General features: G+C 29.8%; 3 protein-coding genes across 5 annotated transcripts; 2 read left to right on the top strand and 1 right to left on the bottom strand.

Annotated features, from left to right (window-relative positions):
• Positions 1–1,821: 1,821 nt before the first annotated feature.
• LOC109801494 (calmodulin-like protein 3) lies at positions 1,822–2,600 on the top strand. The gene has a single exon (XM_020362576.3). It carries the CDS (start codon positions 1,996–1,998, stop codon positions 2,470–2,472), a length of 477 nt encoding a protein of 158 aa, XP_020218165.1. The 5' UTR covers positions 1,822–1,995; the 3' UTR covers positions 2,473–2,600.
• A 2,536-nt stretch (positions 2,601–5,136) lies between these two features.
• On the bottom strand, positions 5,137–8,693 carry LOC109800155 (protein FAR1-RELATED SEQUENCE 6). The gene is made up of 4 exons (XM_020360884.3): positions 8,538–8,693; positions 6,454–7,019; positions 5,360–5,557; positions 5,137–5,228 (listed from the first exon to the last, which is right to left on the bottom strand). Coding segments are annotated over exons 1-3 (762 nt in total). The 5' UTR covers positions 8,539–8,693; the 3' UTR covers positions 5,137–5,228; positions 5,360–5,362.
• A 42-nt stretch (positions 8,694–8,735) lies between these two features.
• LOC109800153 (RNA-binding CRS1 / YhbY (CRM) domain protein) lies at positions 8,736–12,975 on the top strand. Of its 3 annotated transcripts, none has more exons than XM_020360879.3 (4): positions 8,736–8,966; positions 9,165–9,501; positions 10,596–10,997; positions 12,398–12,975. In XM_020360879.3, the coding sequence occupies exons 1-4, from the start codon at positions 8,881–8,883 to the stop codon at positions 12,848–12,850; spliced, it is 1,278 nt and encodes a 425-aa protein (XP_020216468.1). In that variant the 5' UTR covers positions 8,736–8,880; the 3' UTR covers positions 12,851–12,975. The 3 variants fall into 3 exon arrangements, with proteins under 3 accessions (XP_020216468.1, XP_020216469.1, XP_029127450.1); XM_020360880.3 differs by having other exon boundaries at positions 8,826–8,966; positions 9,170–9,501; XM_029271617.2 differs by having other exon boundaries at positions 8,833–8,966; positions 9,109–9,501.
• Positions 12,976–18,128: the final 5,153 nt, after the last annotated feature.

The following is an 18,128-nucleotide window of genomic DNA, read 5'->3' as shown; positions in this document are numbered from 1 at the left end:
CGGTAACACGCCAACTCATCTAACCTTTTAAATTTGAGGTTTAATTTTTTTTTTAATTTAAGTAAGTTATATCAAATTTGTTTCTAAAATTTTTAAACTAATTAATAAATTTAGTTCTTTTACCAAGCCTTTTGTATATTAATTTATGATAAAATTGGAACGTGAAATAATTAATAATTAATTTTTTTTATGAGAGTCAAAGAGCCTAGTTCAAATGTAGTACCTTGATCTCTTTTGTTTGTATGATTTGGCGTTAACGAACCTTATTCATGGACAGCGCACTCCAGTTGAAATCCGAAGAACCAAATAGAATATAGCGCGATTAAAGCAATGATTTATACCAACGCGTCTTTGAAAAAAAATAAAATAGAAACAAGTTGCATCAATCGCAATGATATAATTAATTCAATTTGCAAGTTTGCAACCATTCACCTAGCAAATACGTGTATGGGTGAAAGTGCTGTTGTTACTTGCACATATTTTTGTAATATTTTCGATAATAAGATAAGCCACTGTTTGTTTATGATATAATAACATAGTTGTGCCAACTTCTATGATAAAAAAAAAAATACATTTTCAAATCAATTTTTTCATAATTTTTTTTTCTACGATGAGCTAATTAACTCCATTTAATTCTTAATAAAACAGGCCATGAGAGAAATATATTTTAAACAAATAATAATATAAAATTTAACTCATTTTTTCGATAATTAAGTTTTTTTCTCTCCAATTTTTGTTACTTATTAATATAATAAAACTATGGAAAATAAAATGCAAAACAATTTTAATATAACTCGTGATTATTTGTGCTACATTTATTTAAGCTGATCAAGACACATATATTCGGACAAGGGCTGAAAACTAATATCAAAGGGTCCGTTTAATTTGTAAATTATTAATTATGGTACTGTACAAAGACAAATGTCATTATTTTATGTTTAATCTACAAAAAGATTGAGACATGATAAATAAGATGAGGAGAAATGGGACAAAAATCTTATTTTTTTTACTATATAAATTGTGTGACAACTTTTTTTTGTTGTTAAAGGCAAAAAATACTGATTATTATTATTGTTGTACCAACAGTACTACTTAGTTGTTATTATCATATTGTCTGTTTATTATCACTTGTTTGTCTTATCATTTACCTTAATGTTTATTAAATGGACTCTTAAGTTGTCTAAAATTTATTTAAGGACTTAATATTTTCTAACAAATGTTATTTTATATATCATCATTGAATAACATGATTAGTATAACATTATTTATGCTATTTTTTTTATTGAGAGGCAAATTAATTTCGCAAGTGTTGAAATTCATTTAACATCTCAATTTTCATAATAATTTTTTTTTATTTCATATAAGAAGTTGAGAATGAAGCTTTTAAGTTATTTATCATTTTTTTTAATATAATTATGTTGTTATTGATGTAAATTATTCACCAATTTTATTATTGACTATTTTCTATTAAGAAATCTGACTCATCATTTTCTATTTATCTTATATGTTTGTACAAATTGATCATCTAATATCACATTATGTAACCAAAAATTGTTAAAATAAGTAGTTAAATATTTGTGTTCTATAATCAAATTAACACTGATAAATTGGGGTATCTATCTCTTACCGTTGAGTAACGGAACATTAATTAAGAAATGAGTATATATGAAGAAAGAAAAGAAAAATGTAATAAAGCTAAAAAAATGATGATGAACCTAAAGTCAAAAGGCAGTGTGTGCATATTAAATAATGTGTAGCCTGGTGTGATACAACAACACCTGTCCTGACAACACAAAAGACACACACATGATATATATATACATAGGATATGGTAACAGGTTCCTTATTTAGTGGTTGGAGGCATACCAAAAAAAAGCAAGAAGCCGTAGAATTTGGGTGTTAATATTAATTGATGATACATAGCTCTTGAGAATAGAATCGGCAAGCCTAGCTACTAGCTAGCTATTCCTGGCATTGGATCGGTCCCTCCCTCCCATGGATCCATCGGAGGTGAAGCACGTGTTCGAGATGCTGGACCGGAACGGCGACGGGAGAATAACGGTGAAGGAGCTGAGCGAGTCGCTGGAGAATCTGGGGATGGTGATCCCGGAGGAGGAGCTGGAGCAGATGATGGACGCCAACGGCGACGGCTGCGTGGACATGGCGGAGTTCGGGGAGCTGTACGAGTCGATCATGGAGGAGCGTGACGAGGAGGAGGACATGCGGGAGGCCTTCAACGTCTTCGACCAGAACCGCGACGGCTTCATCAGCGTGGAGGAGCTCCGCGCGGTGCTCTCCTCTCTGGGCTTCAAACAGGCCACCACCATCCAGGACTGCAAGAACATGATCACCAAGGTGGACGTTGATGGAGATGGGAGGGTTAATTATAAAGAGTTCAGACAAATGATGAAGGGAGGGATAGGACTACTAGGACAAGGACAAGGACAAGGACAACTCTCTTCTCTTGCTTAATTCATTCATTAAATTACCATCTTTCTTGTGTTTGCCTATTATATATATATGCCTCCATACTCCATGCATGCATGCAAACCTTCTTTAATTTCCCATCTCAACCCTAGCTAGCTTCCATTTTTTATTCACATGCATCTTCTAAATAGGTTAAGACACACTAATCTGCCTTTCCAACATATATATGCTACACAATTTCCGATCCATCTCACGCCAATTAAGCTGTTAATTTGTTGGTTTTTTAATTAATAAAGATACTCTTTAATTTGATGATGATAAAATAAAAGTTAGCATAATATATAAGTCAGGAATCAATCAACTTAATATACTACTAATTTAAGAAATTAAACATAGTTAATTAAAGGATGTAGAGAACTCATGTGTAAAGGAATGAAACTAAGAATTTGAGAGTCAAAATTACTAGAGTAGTCACTTTTATTTATCATCTCGTCGATATTATGTAAATATTTGTACAAAAAAGATGTTTTAAAATAAATAAAAATAAAATAGAAGATAAAATAAATAAGATTGAATAATAATTGAGCGATATTTAGATAGTTATAAATAAAAAGGTAAAATGAGATATACTATAAATATAGAAATTATAAGAATAAAATATGTTTTAAAATTATGCATGCTAAAATGACATATCTCCTTTATTAATAATTAATTGGATAAAAGATATTCTATACTTCGTGAAAATAAGAGAAAGTGATCATTTTTTATCATGGTAATTTTTATGGTTTTAAAATTCATGATAGTTTTTGGCAACTTTTTTAATGGTTATTAAGGGTAAAATAAGTATAAAAATTGTGAACACTAAGTAGAGACAATCAATTTATTATTAGTATAGATATAAATATATCGAGTAAAAATTCAACAAAGTTTGATGCTAAGATAACTTAATGCTTGTTTAAATGCATGTTGAAAATTATCCAAAGTCACATTGAAATACCTGATTTTAGGTAAACATTCCATATGTTTTAAGTGAAGGTACTTAATATGGGTCCAAATTTGATTTTAAACTGAAACAACTTTAAGAAACTTTAGTATTTGATCAAAGTTTTTATACCAAATTTTATTACTACTAGCTTGTTTTTATATAAAACAAAAAAAAAAAAGCTTGTTTCTATAATAACAATATCCAAACATGAAACCCTAAACCCAAACACATTTACTTGTACTTAAGATGTTCACTTTTCAATTTTGATTTGATAAGAAGCTAAAATTACACTATTGTAAAATAACTTAAAATTACTATTAGAGTTAAGAAGAGGATAAAATATACAATAAAAATAACATTCAAATTTTTTATATCCTCAAAGACTAATATATATACATCTTTATAACTTAAACTATTATGGATGATGTTACTAGCGTCATCATCTTATTTTCAAAAATATAATTAAATAATATTAAATTTAAATACAATAATATTATAAGATCATCTTATATAGTTTTTATGTCATTTAATTTTCTTTTAGGTCTATAACCCATCCAAACATAATTCTAGAAGCCCCGTATCCTTTCCTTTATAAAGCTGATTTTAAGATTCTTCTTCTTTAACTTTTAATGCTATAAACAATTAAAAATAAAACAAACCTTACCTATAAAAATTATTTTTGCGAGTTAATGACTAAGAAAATTTTATTAGCACGTACATTTGAAATGTATTTATGGAGTTATTGGTACCCACCTAATTAAATTCTACAAGAGGTTTTTTTCTTTTAATTTTTAAAATTTCTAATGATGTGTCATTTCATTATTGTTTGTGTCAACTTATTTTCATTTTTTTCATGCATATCATCAAGGATTGAATCGTAGCTAATATGTTTAAATAAAAAACTAAATTATTTTCGATAAACAAGGACCCAAACATTACGTGAAAATATAGATCTAGAAATGAAATGAATCAATTCAAAATTACAAGAGAAAAACTTACGAGTCTCATAGTTATTAGCCAAAATAAAATAAGATGAACAATATTATTGTATAAATTTTTTTTTTTTTGTATTCATTATTAATTTTTTATTGTAATCTATAAACTCAAAATACTCACAAATCTCTTTTCTTTTTCAATAATTATTGTTAGTAATTTCCCCTTTATAACAAAAACATATTTTTTAAAAGGAAAATATAACAATTTTATTATTAATATTTCTTATTAAAACTCTCTCTCTCTCTCTTTCTCTATATATATATATATATATATATATATATATATATATATATATAAGTTATATACAAATGCAAACATATTTATAAAGGTCATATTCTTAAAACAAAAAATGATATAAATTAAAACAATATATCTCAATATAAAATTATTTGAATATATATCAATATTCATAACTATATTATTATATTTTTAAATATTTGTATACGCATATGTACTTATATAATATAAAAATTTGTAAAATGAAAACACTCGTATAAGGCCCAAGTTATTATACTAGTTTTTATCTTAAAAATAACTTTTTTTCCTTCATTAATTAAACTAGTGATTTAATTTTTTTTAAATAATTAAATAAGAATGAGATTAAACACTCCCACTTACTAGACATATGTGGGCATAGCATAGTCTCCATTTTCGGCATTAAACGGAAGAAACGAGGAAAGGCTAAAATGTTATTACATGCATATTGCAGCAAAGAAATCATATAATAATTAAAGTCAACGAAAAGAGTAAATCCATTGATGGAAGGAGAAGGAAATATCAAATATGAATATCCAGCCACAGCATTCTCAACAGTCTCACTCTGTACAAAAATAGACTACTCTATCAGCACCTGTTATGAGTTATTGCATTGTTGGGACGACAAAAATGGACTCAAAAGACCTATACATTTACTTAACTAGTTTCTTCTACCAACTAAATATCATACTGAACCTGTCAAAGTCGACTCTGTTGTTCTTTGCTTTCCATCTCCTTCACACTTTCTACTATGTGCTGTATTTTCTTTGAAAGACTCTCATTATGCTCTTCAATGTGCTCAAATATCAATTCAAGATGTCTTTTATAGGTCGCAGATCGCTTTTTCTCAATTACCAACTGCTGAGATAGTTCCCGAATTTTTTCTTCTTCACTCTAAAAATACCATAAAAAAGAGCTAGTCAGGATAAAAAGGAACTGGAAAGGGGTGATGGCCAGAATATTTACTAATCACTCAAGTTTCTCTTTACATACATGACACTTCATGAGTTGCATTACATTATGAGTAAAGGAATTTGTAAGCATAAGGGCAAGGGTAATGTGGCCTATTTGAGCTGGAAGGATGGTCTAATTTCAAACGATGTGAGGTAATGCAGAAGAGTCGTACAGCATGTCTGGATTCACATCAATTTTGGTTGGATATGAATCAATGGAAGCAACAATTAATTGCTTTTGCATAAGTTTTGATGTGATTCTATTTAATCATGGATCAAGGATGTGGAACCAAACATACACATAATCTACTCCCCTTCAGAAAAGCAACAACAGAAAAGAAAAATTCTCTGGATTATAGCTTACATTAAGGGGAAAAAAGATAGAACATTCATTCACAATAAAGTTGGAAAATATTATAAGTGTTAGATTCCATCTCAAAACCAATTGTCATTAAGTGAAGTTGTTCAACAAATATATAAAGTGTACTTCAACAATTGAGATAGGCGAATCACGAAGATGGGTTATAGTTTTTGATACTATGTTATATTTTATTTCAAAATCAATTGACATCAAGTCAAGTTACTCAACAAATATATCAGCTGCATCCAAAGAATTGAAGCAAGCTATGTGGGACTTCCTAACAAAAGGAACCAATATTATCCTGAAACTTCATTCTGAAATAACCTACAATTCTCTATAATAATTATCACAATATGAGCATCATGATCTGACCCAGATTCATTCATAACTGATCTATTAAGCAAAAGTAAAACTTAACATAATAAACAAACATAATAATATATCGAGTCATTCAATAGTGAAAGACAGAAACTGACCGGATATTGTTCATAATAGAAATCCCTTCTAACTTTACCAGGAGTTAAAGGATGTGTGTGTTCCTTTATAAACTTTGTAACAACCCATTTGCCAGAACTAACTCTCCTCACCATTATCATTGCCCTGCAACCAACCCTGGTCTCGGCCCTTTGCCTCACAATCTTTTCACGTTTGTCAGGCATTCTGAAACCCTCTTTGTTGCAAACAAGAGCGCGTCCAATAACAGTTCCATCACGCCTTGATCGTGAGAGTTTACTCACACGTATGATGAATCCAACATCTGTGGCATATGCATTATAAAATGCATGTGCTGCTGATTCCGACACAAACTCCTGACCCACATAGGGCTCTTCAACTGAAACAACTGATACTGTGGGAATTGCAGATGGGATAGTGATCCCTCCAGAGGAATCTTGAGTCACATTATCATGTTGATCTTGTTTGTAAATTGGTTCAACAGAACTTCCACCTTCTCTGTTGTCATTAGCTATGCTACTAACCTCACCTATAGCAGTAGTATTTACTACTGTCTCGCCAGTAATAGAGCCATCAATCCCAAACTCCACTGCAGCAACAAAAGAATCTGGTATAAGATTTTCAGCGCACAGGTGACATTCTAGTTCTACACAACAGTCGATGAAATTAATGAATAACACATTCATTGAAAATACAGCTAAGCAAAGAACAAGTTAATAAACATAATCCAAATTCCCATTCCTTCCATCTTCTTTAACTAACTATTGATAAGTTACTTCTAACTACGATGAACACAATATGGCTAACAAGAATTTCTTAAATTGAAACAAAGACCATAGCATTCACTAATAGAGAACAACCTTTAAATCACCGAGTATTTGTCAAATACACTCCTCCACAAGAACCAAAACAGATTAACCGCATTGAATGAAGAATTTCTGTTTTTCTGAAGATTACTACATTATAAAGCAATCAAACAATATATATATATATATATATATATTCCAACAAAACAATTCCTCCAAAGCCAGTAAAATGAGTGAACAATAACCAACTTTAATCCCAACAAGCAGATAATCTATTGAATACATTCCATGGCATCAGTGACATGTAATAAGCATGAGTTACTTAATTATATGGTCTCAAATTAAGATCTTCGCAATTTCTCCCACCGTAAATAATGGAGTTAAAATGGGTGCAACTCAACCATTATCTACCACAACAAGCATTCCAAATTTTACAAAGTTTCGACATGCCCTGTAATATATTGCTAATCAAATCTTTAAATGTACTAAAGCCGGTGATATCTTTGGCCATTAAAAATTTAAATCACTAATGAAATTGAAAATAATTATTTCATCCACATTAGAGTGGAGATTTGCACGCACGTACAGTACTCTCCTTAAAAAGTTAAAAGGATGTTACATGTAAACGAAATGTGAGCAATTGCGCTATCAATATATTTTCCCTTTAATGAAACAGGATATTTTTGACGTTGGATCCGAGCTTAGACAAAGTAAGTGTTTGTAGACTTGTAGTGCTCCTCTCAGGTAAATATTCAACATGAAAATTATTTTTATGCCTCGACTATGAAAAATAACACATGCTATGTTTTTATCAGATAACAGCATCACACACAACTAAGTTCTAACCTATTTATCTAAGTTTTGTCCTGATTAAAACCATACGGGAGAAACGAGAATTTTATATTCCTGAATGTTTTTTTCTTTCCAATGTACCCATTCCATCAGACAAAAAACTGAGCATTAACAGGAATTTCCTCGTCTCTAGCATCAATTCGTAAGCATACAGATTCAACTAAAGTCAACAACCTTCAAAATGTGTAAGAGGAAAAACAAGGTCTCGTATTAGGATAGTAGAGAACAACAACGCTAAGCTTCAATTTTGAGTTATTTGCCCCATACCCTTTGAAATTCTTTGTAGAAATACAAAGAAAGAGGATTGGTATCTTCCAATAATGCAGTTATTCCCCAAACCACAAGAAAGCAAAACCCTAAATTTCCAGCTGAATCAAAATCCTCAACAGAATTTACACATCCTAATTGAATAAAAAAATTGTAAAAAAAAAAAAAAAAAAAAAACTCACTCGAAATTGGATTGTGGTAGAAACGGTCTGTGATGCCACTATTTGAATCCTCTGTTTCGTGCTACAGAGAGAACATCAGAACGCAGAGGAAGTGATTTAGGTAAGGCAAGGCATATATGGATCCCGAACTCCCTCTTTACGTGTCAAAAACTCATTGGACACACTCTCGTGAATAAAGTCAACTTCTTAAAATTGACCCAATATTTGCTTGCCACGTGTCAAATGAAATGATGCATGCTCGTGAGATTACACGGGTAGGGGTAGTGCACCTGAACAACAACAACAATAACACACCCTGCACAAGCACAACGCAAGGGACCAGACGCTTCTTCAACAATCAACAATGGCAACCTCGTTATTCCGCAGCATAAGGAGAGCTTCCATTGCTCTCAGATTCTCGTACGCTACCTCGTTTTCGGCTTCTCCCAGGTTCCCTCTCATCCCTCTCGAAGCCGCATTTTTTTTTGTTAAATTATAGTTTTCTTCTAAGTCACTACCCAAAACCTATGACACTTTTATATGAACAACATATTGAAGCACCTAACTTGGGTTATTTTGTTTTTCTTGCTAGGGGTTCTGGGTTATTGAAAGTTTAGGGCTTTTTATTCTAATTCCTTTGTGTTCTAGGTCAGTTGGGAGGACTCAGAAGCGTATGTGTTATCCTTTGAGGCACTGTGTCCCGTTTGGAGGGCAGGGTTATTGGTGGGGTTTAAGAGATTTGAGCTATGGAAGGGTGAACCTTGTGATAACGGGAGGGAAGACCAAGTTTGAGACTCATGAGGTTGAGGCTCCGAAGAAAGACAAGTGGAAGACGAAGAAGAGGTTGAAGATGCAGAGGAAGAGAGAGAAAGAGAAGAGGAGAGCGGCCAACAGGAAAGATCCCCGTCGACTTGGTGTCAAAGGGAAGAAGAAGAAACAGAGATTTGCCAGTGCAGAAGAGAGGATCAAGTACAAGATTGAAAAAGTAAGATATGATTGGATTTCCTCTTTTTTGTTTGCTTGTGTTGATGGTATGTATGGATCTCAAGTGATTAAATTTCCCACTTTTAGGCCCATCGGATTGAACTAAGAGTCTGATTATTTCATGGAAAAGTTTATCTCATTTTTCTTTCCTATTTTTTTTCTTCTTAAAAGTATTTATGGAGAAACTTATTCAAACAAATTCAAAATTTGTTTGATTGTATTAGTATATTCTTCTCTTTGAGGGAAACTAAGAATCAAGTAATCAACATGATTTGTCTTGAATTTGGGTTGGTCCTAACTTAACCTCAAAAGCTAACTCATGAAATGAGGATTATCCAAACCCTTATAAGCTCAACTTTGGCCATATTTATAGTTGATTTGATATCTTAACTTGCCCCTTCACCACAAGGATTGAAGCATGGAAAATGTAGAACTCTTTTTTTTTTTCTTTTTTTCTTTTCCTTTTTTCTTTCCAATATTGAACTAAGAAAGCAATGGGGCCAAGTAAATTGCATTGGGAAAGTTGCAGGGTCAGGTAAATTTTTAGACATTTGAGAGTGGCCTAATATAATATCTACAATAGGCTCTGATGCTATCTTGAATTTGAGTTAGAACTAACTAAACCCCTAAATTAGCTCATGGGATGAGGATTGCTCAAACCTTTATTAGCTCTACTCTGGCCATAGTTATGTATAGTTGACACGAGATATCAAAGATGTTACAGGATCTTATTTTTATTGTACTTCTCGATTCTAGATGATATATACTTCTTTTTAAAAGAAATTAAAACAATGGTAAATTCCTCCGTTGTCCTAGTTATATTGTCAATTTGCAGAGCTTGACAGTAGCAGTTATGGGCTTGGAGGCATGTATGATTAACTTTTACTCATGATATGTGATGCCTGGTTTTGTGTCACTTTAGTTGATCTGATAGATCTCTTATTTCTTTGCAGCATTTTCTAATGAAGATTTTGTGTATTTATAGTGTTTAAATGATGACACTAGAAAATTTGTCTTCAACAATCACAAAATTCTTGAAATGCTTATTTGCCTAGACATTCTGCTAATCTTGCTTGACTCTGGTTTTAACCCCAGGCAAGAATTAAAGAAGCATTGCTCATTGAAAGGCTCAAACGATATGAAGTTCCTAAACTTCAGGGTCCTGTTGTAAAGCCTGTTGGCTTGACGGGGGAGGAACGTTTTTATTTGAAGAAAATGGCTCAGAAGAGATCTAATTATCTACAAATTGGCAGAAGAGGATTGTTTGGAGGTGTTGTTCTCAATATGCATATGCATTGGAAGAAACACGAGACTGTTAAGGTCATATGCAAGCCTTGTAAGCCTGGTCAAGTACATGAGTATGCACAAGAACTTGCCAGATTGAGTGGTGGTATTCCACTTCAAATAATTGGAGATGACACAATAATATTTTATCGCGGAAAGAACTATGAACAACCTGAGGTTATGTCACCAATTGATACCCTGTCCAAGAAAAAGGTGCGTTTCTTTGTTTCTTTATAAAAGAAAATATCTGAAATGCACCATTGCTATAGCTTTCGTTCGTCATTTAAAAGCATTGGAAATGAAATTCAACTGTTTCAATATTTTACTGCATTCTCCGTTGCCAAAAAGGTTCGTAGCACGCAACTCTTTCTCAAAACGTGGTATACGTTGAAAACAAATTTCCACCTTTCCTATCTAGCATTGATCAGAACCAGCATTGTGTATTTTTGTTATAGTTTCCGACTTTAGATGACAAAATGCACTTACAACTGTTGATTAAAAAATTGGTGATTGAGAATTGTCGTTAAATCGAATGCATGCTTAACAAATTCTGGAATCAATCACAATTGCAACCATCGATTTTCTAAATTATCAGTTGTTACTATGTGTGCTTTATTTTTAAACGCACACTCGTCTCACATCGGAGGAGCCAAATCCTTCATTGTATGCTTGCATGCAAAACTATTTGTTTTTTAATTATACTGAACCCGTGTAATTGCACTAACACACATGTATCATCCATTCAAAATTATTTTCTTATGTTATGGACGGACATTTGCAGTTCTTCATAAATACAGACCATTTAGAAGCTGTTGAATTGTCATACCTTCGAATAGTTTGGTTAGCAATAAAGCTATAAAGCTATAATCATTGTAGTAGTTTTGGACCTACTAGCCTTAGTTTAAAGGTCACCGAGCCATTATTTGGTTCACTTACTGGTCTTGGTGATCTTTTTTTCCCCCCATTTTCTTCAAACTTTTTAAGTCTGCATGCATCACTTTCTGTTTAGAACGAGACCTCTGATACCGTAGAAATAGTTAATCTTTGTGTACACTCAACTTGACTATCTGACCTTTCCATTCCATAATATATTATAGGGCAATCATCCTGCATGTTTTTATGCATCTCCTTGTTAATACATGATTGGCATTAGAAAGCTGTGAAATCAAGCAATGAACAAAGAAAAAGTTGGAAGCAGGAGTAGGACAGTGTGAAAGCCGTTAAGTTGGAGAATGCAGTGTGAAAGTTTCTTGGGTGAAAAGCTAAGAAAATAAAGGGTTGAGCTAGTCTACTCCAGTGTTTAAATACATAGCATTTGACCTATAGAATATAGTTTTTAATGCCATACTTTTTTGTGTAACATAATATAGTGATCTCCAGTTTGCATTTAGTAGCTGTATGTTCATGGAGAATCGAAGATTCATGCTATAATTAATGAGTTCGATGGCTGGTTGATTGGTTATAGTGTTCAAACTATTCTTCTGTTATCATTGCCTTCCTAAATTTCTTGGTAGATATTTAATCTTCATACAAAATTGTTGAATATGGATATTTAATCTTTATACAAAATTCCTAGTTTAATCTAATATAACTTATGATTTTTGTTCCTTCAGGCACTTGAAAAGTCTAAGTATGAGCAATCCCTGGAGTCAGTGAGGCGCTTCATTGCTATTGCTGAGAAAGAATTAGAGCTATATTACAGGCACATTGCCCTTTATGGTGATCCAAACAACAGAAATCCCTTGTCAATGCTGGATGATCCAAGTGAAAAAGGGAATCATGGAATTCCAGATAACAAAATCTGTGACTTAAAAAACAATGATTATTTTTCAGCCACTCTTTCAGAGACTGAAGCAGATTCCACGGAAATGGAGCTATCAGAGATAGAAGATGAAAACACGTCAATGAATGAATCAGATTCTGAAGAGGACAGCATGTTGGATTCCAATGGTGATCAAGAAAGAGAGGTATATTTTACTAAAATGCACGATGAAAGTGTAACCTCCGCCACATGTTCTTCATCAATATCTAAACATAGCCACTACTATAATAATCAATATTTATAACAATTTCCATGCACTAGAGATTAGAGATTAAATATATATTGTCAACAGTTACTTTGAGTAAATCAAGTTGTCCATATAAATATACCTTGGAGAATTTTGAAAATCGAGTTTTAAATTTACCAAAACTATCGTTGCTAGGCTTTTTAATTTTAATGTGCTGGACACCTTGCGTGGTTACGTGTGTGTGCATGCACGTCTTAGAAAATGCTAACCAACATTGAATTTAGATATTCTCATTGGATATATTTCAAATATATGTGCAGAAACACTAACATAACGCTTTACAGAGAATAAAATTTTTGGAACCTGGACTAATTTCTTATAACTTGTCAAATGAGAAAGAAGCCGGCACTAAAATATACCAATCCAATTTAATCATTTATTGAATGGAAATTATTCTGATAAAATTATTTTTAAATTATTAATGTGTTTAAATTAACTTTAGTTATAGACTATATATTAAAATGCATCTTGCGATGGGAGTAATAATTCAAATGAAGTCCTCAAATTCAATGCTATGTACAATTTCAAAGAGTAACATAATATTGCTATAAAGTAAAGTATTTAATGTTGGAAGCAATGACTAATTTTTGTTGGAGATTAGAAATGTATACAAGATAAAATATTATTTATTTTAATATAGTTTATTTTATATCTAAAATTAAGATTTGAATTGTAGACAACTTGGTTAAGCAATATTAGTTGTTATCACTTATGATAATAATGTTGGTATCTCAACCTCTATATTAGAATAGTGATTGGAGGAAAGAGGTTGGAATAGTAAAAGTATGATTAATTCTGACAATCTTTGAGATATTTTTCATCATTGCAAAAAAAAAATATTTAAAAAGGTTTTATTTTAATGATAGTGTTTTTGGAAAGTTTTATCTATTGAAAATATTTTTTGAGATTTTTTTTTAAAATTTTATCTCTTTTAATTTATTTGTTCATCTTTATTTATAAAAAAAACTTCAAATATTCTTTAAAAGAAATTATCAGAAATTAAAATTAAGTTTATATCATAAAATAAATTATTTATCAAAAATCTAAAATATAGTTACATTTTAAAAAATATTTACTATAAATTTTAATAATATAAATTAAACATATGTTATTTTTATGTGTCCATACTAAAATGTTAGTTTGAATAATTCATTAATATTTTTTTTTTCTAACAATGTAATTTTTAAACAAGTCATTGTTTTATACATTTTTTTGTATTATTTTTATTTCACCATTAGGACATTAAATTTTAAATAGTATTTTTTTTAATTCATATGTAACCAATTTTTAAGAATTATGCTTAAATTTAAGCAACTCCTTACTAATTAGATAAGCTCGAATTGAAAATAAAAATAAAAGAGAGGACGGTTTTTAATTTCTTTTCAAAAAGCAGCAACTTGTCCCTTGTCGAGATGAGGGCTTGAGGCCATCAACCTTTTTAGAGTTTGGATCTGACTGAGCCATCAGCCACGTGCTTCCCAATTTCCATCCCAATTCTTAATCCAAATTTAGTAATTAATTTTCAAAAAAATTATGGATTTAATTTTCCTAAAAATCATTAAATTAAATTTACATATTTTTTAAATTAAGAATTAAATTCATCAATTTAAAATACAAAAATCTCAATCACATTAAAAAAAAAATTAAAATTCATTTTTTCCCTAAATTATATTTATTTGGCGCCTTAATACTACAGTGGATGTGTGGTGAGCAGTATTAAAGTGTTGTTTAATCCTAATTATATTGAAAATGGCACCTGACAAAGCCCTGCTTATCATAATTCCTAGTCCTAGGCTATTGGTTCCACTCATTTCATCATATACATCTGTTTAAATTAAAATTATATTAAATCATTGAATATAACTAAGTTGTGTGTTTAAATTAATTAAAACTATAAAGTATAAATTTACATCAGAACACATTTTTATATTACAGACTATGTAAATATTCTTCTAACACTAAAAGGAGAAGAAGGAATCGAAAACATTAAAAAAAAATGTTTTCTTCCTTGCTAAGTTGTTTAATTTATTTATAACATGAAACGAGATGGAAAGAGGATGGTTAACAAGTAAACAGCACACTTAAAAATTATAAAATTAGGAAAAAGAAAATCATTAAATAAAATGTGACATTTATATATGTTTTATTTATATATGTTTTTTTATTTTAAATTTCTGAACTAACCCATAAATTTTTGTTCATGGATAGGAGGAAAAATAATAATAAATGTATTACTTAAGTTTTTATTGCTTAAGCAAGAAAGAAATAATTGAAATATAACGCACACAGCTTTTTGAATACATCTGGGAAAGAATGTAATAAATTTACTTCTATTTCTTTATAATATTCATTTTTTTTTCGTTCCTGGAGTATCTACCGTCGATAGCAGTGATTAATCTCCTCGCTATATTGGAGGCACCTCAGAGAGTGAGATAGTTGGCCCTAAGATTTAACGCGGCTGCATACACAAGGTAGAATTCGAATCACTGACCTTACTTAAACGTGGTTCAACTCCTAGGGTTTTCCCTTTCTACAAATTCCTCACATTCATCTCTCTTTTGCCGATCGATTGCTCTTTCTCTCTCTCACACACACTATTCTCATTTTCTTTATTTAATTAGAACGCGCTTTCTCGTCTTTCATCGTTTCCTCATCTCTCGCCTCATATTTGATGAGTGACTCCAACGTAGGCAGGATTCAAACCCCTGACCTTACTTATAATATTCGTTTAGAGTTATTTTACATAAATTTAAAAAATGTAATAAATTTATTGTTTCATAAAATGATGTTGAAGTTTTCTATTTATGTGCTCTTACATTTTGAGTATCTAACAAATGCATATTAAGTATTGATGTATAAATTAATTAAAATTTATGTGAGATACAAGTGATAACTAAAAAATAATAATTAATATAATCTTTAACTTTTAAAATGATAACTAAATAGAAACAAAATCTTACTAAATATTTTAAAATTAAAAAGAATAAAGAAATACGTGATACTTGAACTAAAACCTTTCTTTTAACAAATTTGAACCTAATATTTATTTTTAATTTATAATTAAAGTCAATTAATTATTAATTTAAATTAAATAACATGTCTCTTACTTATTATTATATCAATTCTCACCCAAAATAACCTTTTTTTTTAATACTACACAAGTATCATTTACTAAAGATAATATTATTTGAGCCTCATAGAATTATTACAAACAACAAAACATTCTCTTCAAATATTTAACATAATTTTATTCTCAAAATCTGAAATCGAAATCACTCTTCATCTTAGTGCTATAAAAACAATCAAACATAAGTTGATCTATGCGCTGATTAGTCTCCCTAATTAATTCATAAAATGTTGCTAAATTAACTATATTTTATTTTAGATAAAAATGATATTATCAATTTAAAAAATTAAGGTTTAATTTGACAGCCACATTTAGTTGCAGTAGGACCGAGGGAAGTGTTGAGAATGAGAGTGGGGAGCAATTGAAAAGTGCAGCTTTTCTTCAAAGGCACGTTATTTGCTTTGTTATACTGTCCAATTCCATTTAACTATCATCAGATCTCGCACCCCTTCTATTCCTTGATCCAAATCAATTAATCTTCAAAATAATTCATTTGTTGCTCTCACCTAATAAGTGTAATTAATTTTTAATTATCAAAACACAATGTAAATTATATTCATAGTTAAATAAAAACAAATGTTAAAACACTACTAAACTACAAATATACATCATTCTATTTTTCATTCTCACAATTTTTTTTATAAGATAAGAGTCTAGTTAACTTCATTAAGCATAATATGTAAGTTTTATAAACTCTCTTATATCAAATTCAATTTTTATGAATAAAAAAATATGTGTATACATTAAATTAAAATATTGTGTATATATATATATATAATATGAATATTTTCATTATTTTTTAATTGTTACTTAAGTTTTGTAAAATCTGTTACAAACAATCAATATAGTATAAAGTTAATTGGTGTAAGTTATATTGATAATTGATGTGATTTTATATCTCCTTTTTATGTATGTTTATTTAATTACAAAATTCATATGATACTTTTTTTTTTTTTTTACAAAATCCTGTGTTATTTTTATTTATAAATTTATGTTATGTTGTAATTGAATTATACAATGATTACAAATAAATATTGTCATTTCTATGTATTTTACTTATTGTTGGCATTGATTAATAATTTTACTGTATAGCTATAATCAGGGAGAATTCAACATATTTTTAAGTCTAAAAAAATTGGAGATGACACCTTGTTAATTGAAAAACATGAGCTAAATTCGATGAGAATTGACACAGTAATAGATAATTTGTTTAATTAAAACTAATGACTAATTAATTTTTAATGTGAGAATCAATATATTAATAGAGATGGATTCAAGGAGGCAAGGCTTCTCCCCTCTGGACTCTTTGAAAAAAAAAATTATAATAAAATCTTTTATTTGATTCTTTATAATAAAATATATTTATTATACTAAATATATAATTATATTGAAATATTTATTATTTTAATTATTGACGATTTTGTGATTTTAAAGAAACATGTTGATAAGTTAGATAAATAGGATTATGTATTTAAAAACTATAATTTAATATTCATTTAAATTTATTATTAAAAAATATTTTAGCCTCCTTTTTAATAAGATTCTGGATTTACCACCTTTAAATTAAGTTATATTTTATTTAGATAAAACTAATGGCTAAATAATTTTCAAGTTAGAGAGTGAAAAAAAACAGAAGCCTTACAAAAAAGAATCAATAATAAATAATTTTTTGAGAGGCCTAAAATAAGAATTTGTCTTACCTTTTGTTAGGGGCAATATCTTTATTCGATCAATCGTCCTGTATATATTAAAAAAAAGAAAGAAAGAAAAAAGGTCAGATTGCTATTATATTAATGATAAGATTCTGTTATTCATGGAATAATATACTTATTTGTATTATTCATTTTAAGAAGAATATTGTACTTATTAATTAAAGTGGGCAGGTTCAGTAAAAAAGTCCTACAAAGGAATCACAGTTTAAATGTCAATCGTCTAAAGTGGCTTACCTAATATCCCATCCTATTTTGAATAGAACTTCTTCCATTTACCTGAAATAATATACTTATCTCAGTTTAAAATAACACTAATCCAATTATCTTAAAATATATTCATCTTTTTTCTTTTTCAATTTTTATCTAACTGACTTGTTTGTTTCATTCATAATATTAAAGACGTGTGGATAAATAGAAATTTTCTAATTGAATAAAC

This window comes from Cajanus cajan, chromosome 8 (genome assembly GCF_000230855.2).
Source record: "Cajanus cajan strain Asha chromosome 8, NIPB_CcT2T_4, whole genome shotgun sequence".
Lineage (NCBI taxonomy): Eukaryota > Viridiplantae > Streptophyta > Magnoliopsida > Fabales > Fabaceae > Cajanus > Cajanus cajan.
Note: the sequence above shows the minus strand (reverse complement) of the source record. Positions and strands in the feature narration are given on the sequence as shown.